Genomic DNA, 12,747 nt, shown 5'->3' with positions numbered 1-12,747 from the left:
GACAGCGTTGATGCGCCAGCCTCTGCTCTTAAACAGCAGGGAATCTTTACAATCAGCATTGGAACACAGAACTCTGACAGCAGCGAGCTGAAAAAGATATCCCATGACCCAAGTAATGCTCTAGCAGTGTCTGAGCTCACTGACCTCCCCAGTGTCCAAGAACAGCTCACCTCTGTAATAAACAGGGTACTCAGAGCCTCCACGCCCATGACACCAACAGTGACTGGTAAGCGAGATCTCCATCCAAAACACATGAAAAGTTGACTGTTATTCTAATGTGTAAACAGACTTAGGTCGACATTTTTCGAGGAAATGGTAAATTTTAAGGTCTTAATATGTCTCATGTTTTGTTTACCACAGCGGATAGAACAGGAAGGGATGTTGTTTTCTTGTTGGATGGCTCTGATGCCACAAGAAACTCATTCCCAGCGATGAGAGACTTTGTCCAAAGAGTCGTAGAGTCACTGAGTGTGGATGATAACAAAGATAGAGTCTCCCTGATTCAGTACAGCAGAAATGCAGCTGTCCAGTTCTACCTGAACACATACACAACAAAGCGTGAAATCCTTGAAATTGTTAGAGGGTTGAGGCACAGAGGTGGAACAACCCTCAACACTGGAGCAGCTCTCCAGTACTTGAGGGATAATGTCTTCACAACCTCTGCCGGCAGCAGACGCCTTGAAGGAGTCCCACAGGTCCTAATATTGCTAAGCGGCGGAAGGTCTTTTGACAGTGTCGATGCACCAGCTTCTGCTCTCAAAAAGCTCGGAGTTCTGATCTTTACCATCGGAACCACACGCTCCGATAGCGGAGAACTGCAGAAGATAGCCCACGATCCCAGATATGCTCTATCTGTGCCTGAATTCACTGACCTTCCCAGTGTCCAACAACAGCTTCAGTCGTCCGTGGAGGCTGTGGTGATTGACGTCAGTCCAGAAACGCCACCAGTAATTGGTAGGTGTACAAGTACAGCACTCACTGGGCATGGACGGGTGGGCTGTCTTATATCCCTTACCGAGCACGACTTAAAAGTTACTGATTTTATCCAAAGTTAATCTTTACCTTAGAAGAGACTGACATGGAAACAGGCAGCGCTTTCCCAAAAATATGTGTAATCTGATCGTGTCACTGTTTGCAAAGGTTCTTTTTAGCATTTGTCCTCCCGTCTTTTCTCAGCTGAAGCCAAAAAGGATATTGTATTCCTTCTGGATGGTTCTGATGGAACAAGGAGTGGCTTCCCCACCATGCGCGATTTTGTTGAGCAAGTGGTGGAGAAACTCAATGTGGGCGTAGACAAAGACCGTGTCTCTGTGGTCCAGTACAGCATAGATGCAGAGGCCAATTTCTATCTGAACACGTACACTACAAGAGAGGATATTGTGGATGCAGTCAGAGGGCTCAGACACAGAGGAGGCAGACCACTCAACACAGGGGCTGCGCTCCGATACGTCAGGGACAACGTCTTTACAAACTCCTCAGGGAGTAGGCGCCCGCAAGGTGTTCCACAGATCTTGATCCTGGTTAATGGTGGGCGGTCTTCTGACAGCGTTGATGCGCCAGCCTCTGCTCTTAAACAGCAGGGAATCTTTACAATCAGCATTGGAACACAGAACTCTGACAGCAGCGAGCTGAAAAAGATATCCCATGACCCAAGTAATGCTCTAGCAGTGTCTGAGCTCACTGACCTCCCCAGTGTCCAAGAACAGCTCACCTCTGTAATAAACAGGGTACTCAGAGCCTCCACGCCCATGACACCAACAGTGACTGGTAAGCGAGATCTCCATCCAAAACACATGAAAAGTTGACTGTTATTCAAATGTGTAAACAGACTTAGGTCAACATTTTTCGAGGAGATGGTAAATTTTAAGGTCTTAATATGTCTCATGTTTTGTTTACCACAGCGGATAGAACAGGAAGGGATGTTGTTTTCTTGTTGGATGGCTCTGATGCCACAAGAAACTCATTCCCAGCGATGAGAGACTTTGTCCAAAGAGTCGTAGAGTCACTGAGTGTGGATGATAACAAAGATAGAGTCTCCCTGATTCAGTACAGCAGAAATGCAGCTGTCCAGTTCTACCTGAACACATACACAACAAAGCGTGAAATCCTTGAAATTGTTAGAGGGTTGAGGCACAGAGGTGGAACAACCCTCAACACTGGAGCAGCTCTCCAGTACTTGAGGGATAATGTCTTCACAACCTCTGCCGGCAGCAGACGCCTTGAAGGAGTCCCACAGGTCCTAATATTGCTAAGCGGCGGAAGGTCTTTTGACAGTGTCGATGCACCAGCTTCTGCTCTCAAAAAGCTCGGAGTTCTAATCTTTACCATCGGAACCACACGCTCCGATAGCGGAGAACTGCAGAAGATAGCCCACGATCCCAGATATGCTCTATCTGTGCCTGAATTCACTGACCTTCCCAGTGTCCAACAACAGCTTCAGTCGTCCGTGGAGGCTGTGGTGATTGACGTCAGTCCAGAAACGCCACCAGTAATTGGTAGGTGTACAAGTACAGCACTCACTGGGCACGGACGGGTGGGCTGTCTTATATCCCTTACCGAGCACGACTTAAAAGTTACTGATTTTGTCCAAAGTTAATCTTTACCTTAGAAGAGACTGACATGGAAACAGGCAGCGCTTTCCCAAAAATATGTGTAATCTGATCGTGTCACTGTTTGCAAAGGTTCTTTTTAGCATTTGTCCTCCCGTCTTTTCTCAGCTGAAGCCAAAAAGGATATTGTATTCCTTCTGGATGGTTCTGATGGAACAAGGAGTGGCTTCCCCACCATGCGCGATTTTGTTGAGCAAGTGGTGGAGAAACTCAATTTGGGCGTAGACAAAGACCGTGTCTCTGTGGTCCAGTACAGCATAGATGCAGAGGCCAATTTCTATCTGAACACGTACACTACAAGAGAGGATATTGTGGATGCAGTCAGAGGGCTCAGACACAGAGGAGGCAGACCACTCAACACAGGGGCTGCGCTCCGATACGTTAGGGACAACGTCTTTACAAACTCCTCAGGGAGTAGGCGCCCGCAAGGTGTTCCACAGATCTTGATCCTGCTTAATGGTGGGCGGTCTTCTGACAGCGTTGATGCGCCAGCCTCTGCTCTTAAACAGCAGGGCATCTTTACAATCAGCATTGGAACACAGAACTCAGACAGCAGCGAGCTGAAAAAGATATCCCATGACCCAAGTAATGCTCTAGCAGTGTCTGAGCTCACTGACCTCCCCAGTGTCCAAGAACAGCTCTCCTCTGTAATAAACAGGGTACTCAGAGCCGCCACGCCCATGACACCAACAGTGACTGGTAAGCGAGATCTCCATCCAAAACACATGAAAAGTTTACTGTTATTCAAATGTGTAAACAGACTTAGGTCGACATTTTTCGAGGAGATGGTAAATTTTAAGGTCTTAATACGGCTCATGTTTTGTTTACCACAGCGGATAGAACAGGAAGGGATGTCGTTTTCTTGTTGGATGGCTCTGATGCCACAAGAAACTCATTCCCAGCGATGAGAGACTTTGTCCAAAGAGTCGTAGAGTCACTGAGTGTGGATGATAACAAAGATCGAGTCTCCCTGATTCAGTACAGCAGAAATGCAGCTGTCCAGTTCTACCTGAACACATACAAAACAAAGCGCGAAATCCTTGACATTGTTAGAGGGTTGAGGCACAGAGGTGGAACAACCCTCAACACTGGAGCAGCTCTCCAGTACTTGAGGGATAATGTCTTCACAACCTCTGCCGGCAGCAGACGCCTTGAAGGAGTCCCACAGGTCCTAATATTGCTAAGCGGCGGAAGGTCTTTTGACAGTGTCGATGCACCAGCTTCTGCTCTCAAAAAGCTCGGAGTTCTGATCTTTACCATCGGAACCACACGCTCCGATAGCGGAGAACTGCAGAAGATAGCCCACGATCCCAGATATGCTCTATCTGTGCCTGAATTCACTGACCTTCCCAGTGTCCAACAACAGCTTCAGTCGTCCGTGGAGGCTGTGGTGATTGACGTCAGTCCAGAAACGCCACCAGTAATTGGTAGGTGTACAAGTACAGCACTCACTGGGCATGGACGGGTGGGCTGTCTTATATCCCTTACCGAGCACGACTTAAAAGTTACTGATTTTATCCAAAGTTAATCTTTACCTTAGAAGAGACTGACATGGAAACAGGCAGCGCTTTCCCAAAAATATGTGTAATCTGATCGTGTCACTGTTTGCAAAGGTTCTTTTTAGCATTTGTCCTCCCGTCTTTTCTCAGCTGAAGCCAAAAAGGATATTGTATTCCTTCTGGATGGTTCTGATGGAACAAGGAGTGGCTTCCCTACCATGCGCGATTTTGTTGAGCAAGTGGTGGAGAAACTCAATGTGGGCGTAGACAAAGACCGTGTCTCTGTGGTCCAGTACAGCATAGATGCAGAGGCCAATTTCTATCTGAACACGTACACTACAAGAGAGGATATTGTGGATGCAGTCAGAGGGCTCAGACACAGAGGAGGCAGACCACTCAACACAGGGGCTGCGCTCCGATACGTCAGGGACGTCTTTACAAACTCCTCAGGGAGTAGGCGCCCACAAGGTGTTCCACAGATCTTGATCCTGGTTAATGGTGGGCGGTCTTCTGACAGCGTTGATGCGCCAGCCTCTGCTCTTAAACAGCAGGGAATCTTTACAATCAGCATTGGAACACAGAACTCTGACAGCAGCGAGCTGAAAAAGATATCCCATGACCCAAGTAATGCTCTAGCAGTGTCTGAGCTCACTGACCTCCCCAGTGTCCAAGAACAGCTCACCTCTGTAATAAACAGGGTACTCAGAGCCGCCACGCCCATGACACCAACAGTGACTGGTAAGCGAGATCTCCATCCAAAACACATGAAAAGTTGACTGTTATTCTAATGTGTAAACAGACTTAGGTCGACATTTTTCGAGGAGATGGTAAATTTTAAGGTCTTAATATGTCTCATGTTTTGTTTACCACAGCGGATAGAACAGGAAGGGATGTTGTTTTCTTGTTGGATGGCTCTGATGCCACAAGAAACTCATTCCCAGCGATGAGAGACTTTGTCCAAAGAGTCGTAGAGTCACTGAGTGTGGATGATAACAAAGATAGAGTCTCCCTGATTCAGTACAGCAGAAATGCAGCTGTCCAGTTCTACCTGAACACATACACAACAAAGCGTGAAATCCTTGAAATTGTTAGAGGGTTGAGGCACAGAGGTGGAACAACCCTCAACACTGGAGCAGCTCTCCAGTACTTGAGGGATAATGTCTTCACAACCTCTGCCGGCAGCAGACGCCTTGAAGGAGTCCCACAGGTCCTAATATTGCTAAGCGGCGGAAGGTCTTTTGACAGTGTCGATGCACCAGCTTCTGCTCTCAAAAAGCTCGGAGTTCTGATCTTTACCATCGGAACCACACGCTCCGATAGCGGAGAACTGCAGAAGATAGCCCACGATCCCAGATATGCTCTATCTGTGCCTGAATTCACTGACCTTCCCAGTGTCCAACAACAGCTTCAGTCCTCCGTGGAGGCTGTGGTGATTGACGTCAGTCCAGAAACACCACCAGTAATTGGTAGGTGTACAAGTACAGCACTCACTGGGAACGGGTGGGCTGTCTTATATCCCTTACAAAGCACGACTTAAGAGTTACTGATTTTGTCCAAAGTTAATCTTTACCTTAGAAGAGACTGACATGGAAACAGGCAGCGCTTTCCCAAAAATATGTGTAATCTGATCGTGTCACTGTTTGCAAAGGTTCTTTTTATCATTTGTCCTCCCGTCTTTTCTCAGCTGAAGCCAAAAAGGATATTGTATTCCTTCTGGATGGTTCTGATAGAACAAGGAGTGGCTTCCCCACCATGCGCGATTTTGTTGAGCAAGTGGTGGAGAAACTCAATGTGGGCGTAGACAAAGACCGTGTCTCTGTGGTCCAGTACAGCATAGATGCAGAGGCCAATTTCTATCTGAACACTTACACTACAAGAGAGGATATTGTGGATGCAGTCAGAGGGCTCAGACACAGAGGAGGCAGACCACTCAACACAGGGGCTGCGCTCCGATACGTCAGGGACACGTCTTTACAAACTCCTCAGGGAGTAGGCGCCCGCAAGGTGTTCCACAGATCTTGATCCTGCTTAATGGTGGGCGGTCTTCTGACAGCGTTGATGCCCCAGCCTCTGCTCTTAAACAGCAGGGCATCTTTACAATCAGCATTGGAACGCAGAACTCTGACAGCAGCGAGCTGAAAAAGATATCCCATGACCCAAGTAATGCTCTAGCAGTGTCTGAGCTCACTGACCTCCCCAGTGTCCAAGAACAGCTCTCCTCTGTAATAAACAGGGTACTCAGAGCCGCCACGCCCATGACACCAACAGTGACTGGTAAGCGAGATCTCCATCCAAAACACATGAAAAGTTGACTGTTATTCTAATGTGTTAACAGACTTAGGTCGACATTTTTCGAGGAGATGGTACATTTTAAGGTCTTAATACGTCTCATGTTTTGTTTATCACAGCGGATAGAACAGGAAGGGATGTCGTTTTCTTGTTGGATGGCTCTGATGCCACAAGAAACTCATTCCCAGCGATGAGAGACTTTGTCCAAAGAGTCGTAGAGTCACTGAGTGTGGATGATAACAAAGATCGAGTCTCCCTGATTCAGTACAGCAGAAATGCAGCTGTCCAGTTCTACCTGAACACATACACAACAAAGCGCGAAATCCTTGACATTGTTAGAGGGTTGAGGCACAGAGGTGGAACAACCCTCAACACTGGAGCAGCTCTCCAGTACTTGAGGGATAATGTCTTCACAACCTCTGCCGGCAGCAGACGCCTTGAAGGAGTCCCACAGGTCCTAATATTGCTAAGCGGCGGAAGGTCTTTTGACAGTGTCGATGCACCAGCTTCTGCTCTCAAAAAGCTCGGAGTTCTGATCTTTACCATCGGAACCACACGCTCCGATAGCGGAGAACTGCAGACGATAGCCCACGATCCCAGATATGCTCTATCTGTGCCTGAATTCACTGACCTTCCCAGTGTCCAACAACAGCTTCAGTCCTCCGTGGAGGCTGTGGTGATTGACGTCAGTCCAGAAACGCCACCAGTAATTGGTAGGTGTACAAGTACAGCACTCACTGGGCACGGGTGGGCTGTCTTATATCCCTTACCGAGCACGACTTAAAAGTTACTGATTTTGTCCAAAGTTAATCTTTACCTTAGAAGAGACTGACATGGAAACAGGCAGCGCTTTCCCAAAAATACGTGTAATCTGATCGTGTCACTGTTTGCAAAGGTTCTTTTTATCATTTGTCCTCCCGTCTTTTCTCAGCTGAAGCCAAAAAGGATATTGTATTCCTTCTGGATGGTTCTGATGGAACAAGGAGTGGCTTCCCCACCATGCGCGATTTTGTTGAGCAAGTGGTGGAGAAACTCAATGTGGGCGTAGACAAAGACCATGTCTCTGTGGTCCAGTACAGCATAGATGCAGAGGCCAATTTCTATCTGAACACGTACACTACAAGAGAGGATATTGTGGATGCAGTCAGAGGGCTCAGACACAGAGGAGGCAGACCACTCAACACAGGGGCAGCGCTCCGATACGTCAGGGACAACGTCTTTACAAACTCCTCAGGGAGTAGGCGCCCGCAAGGTGTTCCACAGATCTTGATCCTGCTTAATGGTGGGCGGTCTTCTGACAGCGTTGATGCGCCAGCCTCTGCTCTTAAACAGCAGGGCATCTTTACAATCAGCATTGGAACGCAGAACTTTGACAGCAGCGAGCTGAAAAAGATTTCCCATGACCCTAGTTTTTTTCTTTCCGTGTCTGAGCTCACTGACCTCCCCAGTGTCCAAGAACAGCTCTCCTCTTTAATAAGCAGGGTACTTAGGGCCACACCCATGACTCCAACAGTGACTGGTAAGGAAGATCACCATCCCAAACACATGACAAGTAGACTGTTATTCAAATGTGTAAAGAGGCTTGAATCGCGATTTGGAGAGGAGATGGTAGGACTTAGTCATAATACGTCTCATATTTTGTTTACCACAGTGGACAGACCAGGAAGGGATGTCGTTTTTTTGTTGGATGGCTCTGACGCTACAAGAAACTCATTCCCAGCTATGAGAGACTTTGTCCGAAGAGTGGTCGCGACACTAAGTGTGGATGACAACAAAGATCGTGTCTCCCTGGTTCAGTACAGCAGAGATGCTGCTGTGCAGTTTTATCTGAACACATACACAACGAAGGGCGAGATCCTTGACATTGTCAGGCGGTTAAGGCACAGAGGTGGAAGACTTCTCAATACTGGAGCAGCTCTCCAGTACTTGAGGGATTATGTCTTCACAGCCTCTGCTGGCAGCAGACAGCAACAAGGTGTTCCACAGCTGTTGATCGTGTTAAGTGGTGGAAGGTCTTCTGACAATGTTGATGCACCAGCTTCTGCTCTCAAACGGCTGGGTGTGCTCATGATTGCCATCGGAACCACGAGCTCTGATAGCAGAGAACTGCAGAAGATAGCACACGATCCCAGATATGTAGTTTCTGTGCCTGAATTCACTGAGCTTTCCTCTGTAATGAGCAGGGTGCTAAGTGCTGTTTCCATGACACCAACAGTGACTGGTAAGCAAGATCTTCAACCCAAACAATTTATTTTCAAGTTGTCAGGAGCTCATTTTTGGAGGACTATGAATAAATGAAATGAAACAATATAATATTTAAACAATATAATTTTCTTTTGACAGTCATTTTCACTTTCCGTCCTCATGCCTTTCTCCTCTTAGAATTGGTTTATCTGTCCAAACAAGTCCCAAATATTATCTGCTTTAATCTGACTTTCCTGTTGTTGAATGTTACCTGTGAATTGCACCTTATGTTATCCCTCTCTATTCGGTGTAGAATATGTAGTTTATTCTTTATCTGTTGTTCTTGTGGTATTTTAGTCCTTGTTATTGATTGCTCATCTTCCTCGCACTTTCAGAATTTGCCACAATATTGACTTCGGCACAAAAGTCATTTCCAGTTTTATGTTGTATTTTTCATCCTGATAATGGCCTCCTTTAGTTACCACGGTCAACCAAATCCCCAATAACAACTCAATATTTGATTTAAACACCCCAACTGTTGTCTGCTTCATTTCTCTTAGAGTAATAACAGAATAGCTACCGGCATTAATTGATGCATTTTTACAAAGGCTTGAAAGCATTATTTTAATTTTAGTCACACAAAAATTTAACTAACGCACCATTTTCCTCTTTCCTTAGCTGAGTCACAAGGCCCCCGGAAGGATGTCATCTTTGTCGTAGACGGATCTGACGGCGTTGGACGGGATTTCCCTATCATCCAGGAATTCATCCGTAGAGTTGTGGAGAATCTGAACGTGGGTGAAAATCAGATCCGGATCGGCGTAGTCCAGTTTGGCGATTATGCGCAGGCTGACATGTATCTCAACACATATTCAACCAAAGAAGACGTTTTAAATTCCGTCAGGGGATTAAGGCAGCGGGGTGGAAGACAACGTAACTTGGGCCAGGCCTTACAGTTTGTCAGTGAGGATGTGCTGACAGCTGCACGAGGCAGTAGGAAACAAGAGGGTGTACCTCAGTTTCTGGTTGTCGTCTCCAGTGGGTCTCCAACTGACGATATCAATCGTCCGGCAACCACCCTCAAGCGATCGAGAGTTATTCCGTTGAGCATCGGTACCAGGGATGTGAACCCTAAGGATCTGCAAATTGTGTCCTTCATACCTAACTTTGCCTACACTGTAGATGATGTCCCAAGCTTGGATACAGTCCAAGAAAACATAATCAACACGCTTACGGAATTATCCGACGATGATATTGCAAGGATGATCCCACAATTCCCAGTCTTTGAAGGTAGCTACATATTTTACTGCACTTACATGAAACTGATTTTCATGCTGTTTTATTGTACTCCGATATTATTTAGCTTATGTTGCAATATGTATCACTACCATACATTGTTTCCTTGGATTCTCTCTATACAGAAATTGTACCAAGCACAGGTGGAGAAAAGAGGGATGTTGTGTTTCTCATTGACGGCTCGAGTACAGCACGGAATGACTTCCCTTCCATTCGGGAAATGATCAAAAGAGTTGTGGAGAAGCTGGATGTTGGACTGGATAAGGTCAGAATATCAGTTGTACAATATAGTGACGACGCCAAGGTAGAATTTCTCCTCAATGAATTTTCCACCAAAAACGAAGTACGCCAGGCTGTAACACAACTTCGAAGCAGAGGAGGAAGTCTTCTGAACACAGGTCGCGCTCTTGAGTGGGTCTCTCGAAACATCTACCAGAGGTCCGCAGGAAGCCGCATCGAAGATGGAGTGCCTCAGTTTTTGATTCTAGTCACCGGTGGCAGATCTACAGACGATGTTACCACTCCAGCGGACCAACTTAAGAGAAGCCATGTTGCACCTATCGCCATTGGTTCAAGGAATTCCGACCCAGACGAGCTGAGGAAAGTTTCCCTGAAGCCTGAACTTGTATACACAGTTGACAATTTCCAGCAGCTTCCAGCCGTGGAGCAGCAACTTATTGATTCAGTGAAAACAATATCTGCTACTGATATCATCGAAAGCTATCGCCCGCCAGATGTGCTCTTGGGTATGATGACCATATTTAATTGACTTTGCTTGAATAGATTACCTAAATTTCAAACTAAAATTTCTCGTGTCATTCCTCTTTGCAGATGTGTTAGACGTTGGGCGAAAGGACATAATTTTCCTCATTGATGGCTCAGACAACACAGGTGTCACGGGTATCGCTCACATCCGTGACTTTATCCTGAACCTTGTCCGACAACTTGACGTGCAGCCTGACCAAGTGCGCATAGGCCTTGTCCAGTACGCGGACCGAGTCAAACCAGAGTTCTCGCTCAACTCGCATGATGCCAAGCCAGACGTTATCACGGCCGTTAGAAAACTTCGTCAAATGGGAGGCCGCTCCTCCAACTTGGCTGATGCTATTGAATATGTCATACAGAATGAATTAAAGCCCTCTGCTGGTGTTCGTCCAGTGGAGGCCTCCCAGCATCTTGTGGTTCTCACAGGCGGACGTTCCCCGCAAGATGTGTCTCTCTATGGGCCTTTGTTAAAGGGATCCAGGGTCAACTGTATTGGCATCGGAGCAAGTGGAGCAGACACAAGACAGCTCACCCAAATTGCCAAGTCCCCGGAAGATGTCCTTCAGGTTCCTACGTTCCCTGGCCTGCCGGCAATCAGCGACAGGTTCGTTGCAAGACTGAGGGGGACCCTCCCTGTTGACCCCACACCAGATGAGATTCCCAGTGAGTGTTACAGAAATGAACACAGTATTACTTTGTTATAACTGCGAAGATAACTAATGAAACAACCTTTCTCCTTCTCTGTCTCATCTCGTCCCAGCACAAGGCCTGCCTGCACCCAAGAAGGCTGATATTGTGTTTTTGGTGGATGGCTCCATAAATCTGGGCAGAGATAATTTTAAAAAAGTGATGACATTTGTTGCCGAACTAATAGATCTGTTCTACACTGACAGAGACAACCTAAGGATTGGACTGGCACATTATGGCACTGACGTGTCGGATGTGTTCTACCTCAACACCTACAAAAACAAACCAGACATTATTAGCGCCATCGAGCGTGCAGATTATAAAGGGGGACGTAGAACCAACACAGGGGCGGCTATTCAGCACATTCAAAATGTTCACTTCTCTAAGGAAAAGGGCAGTAGGAAAGATGAAGGCACACCTCAGATCCTCATGGTCATCACGGGAGGACCATCTTCTGACGACAGCAAATCAGCGATGCTCGGCTTAAAGAAGACTGGTGTGAGAGTCTTTGCTGTTGGAGTGGGTGACACGGAGAATGAGTTAGAAACCCTCGCCAGTGACTCCTCCACCGTGGCCAGAGCCCGAACCTTCCAGGAGCTCTCTGAGCTCAATGAGCAAATCCTGGGGACCTTAGATGACGAAGTGAAGGGCAAGCTGTGTGTTGGTGTACAGGAAACTCCCAAAGGTAAGAAATGTTATGGCATTATTTCGTAACGATAATTATAGATTGATAGACAGACAGATGTACAATAAAAGCATAAAGTTTTTGTGATATGTGAACCGCGATATAACGGGTGAACACTGGATACACTTGTATTAATAATACAGTGTAGAAACAGCCAACAAAGTATAAAGAAATACAAGGAGCAGCATTGAGGTGGAATGAAAAGAAACTGAAATGTAATCTAAAAAAACAACATAAAACAAGATTAAGATATGGTAAGTAATGTAGTCTAATCATGTATTGCCCCAAGTACCGAACCAAGTACAGTACCGAGGTATTTTGACATTAAAAAATAGCACTGTTCCAGTTGTTTGTTTTTTTTTGTACCGGTAGTTTAGGGGGGAAAAATTAGTATGCAGTATCCAGTTTGCAAAAAGTCTCCAGTCAGCCAATGACTGCCTGTCTTCCGACAAGTTGTGCGCGTGCGACTGTGAGTGAGCCGGGGGAGAATTCAAACTGCCGACAAGCTCCTGTGGACATGTTAGCAAGCGTTAGCCACCGGAAGGTAACGTTAGAGTCCGCAAGGCTCACAAGGCTATGTGAGCAAAGTCAGTCTTATACAGGTATGGAGTGGATTCTCCTTCGCTATTCGGGAAACTCTGCATTTGTGGCACAGAGGAGTCAGGGTCACCAGCAGGAGATCAATAGCATCGATAGCATGAGACGACTTAGCACGGGTGCGCGTCGCACGGAA

At 46.6% G+C, this 12,747-nt stretch overlaps 1 protein-coding gene across 3 annotated transcripts in view; it reads left to right on the top strand.

Annotated features, from left to right (window-relative positions):
* The window catches only part of LOC133486415 (collagen alpha-3(VI) chain-like), a 105,838-nt gene that overhangs the window by 68,319 nt on the left and 24,772 nt on the right, over positions 1-12,747 (top strand). For all 3 annotated transcript variants that reach the window (XM_061791493.1, XM_061791496.1, XM_061791495.1), the window contains 4 exons: positions 9,260-9,871; positions 10,003-10,623; positions 10,709-11,305; positions 11,403-12,014. In XM_061791493.1, coding sequence (XP_061647477.1) covers positions 9,260-9,871; positions 10,003-10,623; positions 10,709-11,305; positions 11,403-12,014 — 2,442 coding nt within the window. The remainder of the gene's footprint in view (positions 1-9,259; positions 9,872-10,002; positions 10,624-10,708; positions 11,306-11,402; positions 12,015-12,747) is intronic.

This window comes from Phyllopteryx taeniolatus, chromosome 12 (genome assembly GCF_024500385.1).
Source record: "Phyllopteryx taeniolatus isolate TA_2022b chromosome 12, UOR_Ptae_1.2, whole genome shotgun sequence".
NCBI classification, from domain to species: Eukaryota; Metazoa; Chordata; class Actinopteri; order Syngnathiformes; family Syngnathidae; genus Phyllopteryx; species Phyllopteryx taeniolatus.
The sequence above is the reverse complement of the archived record's forward strand: the minus strand, read 5'-3'. Positions and strand labels throughout refer to the sequence as shown.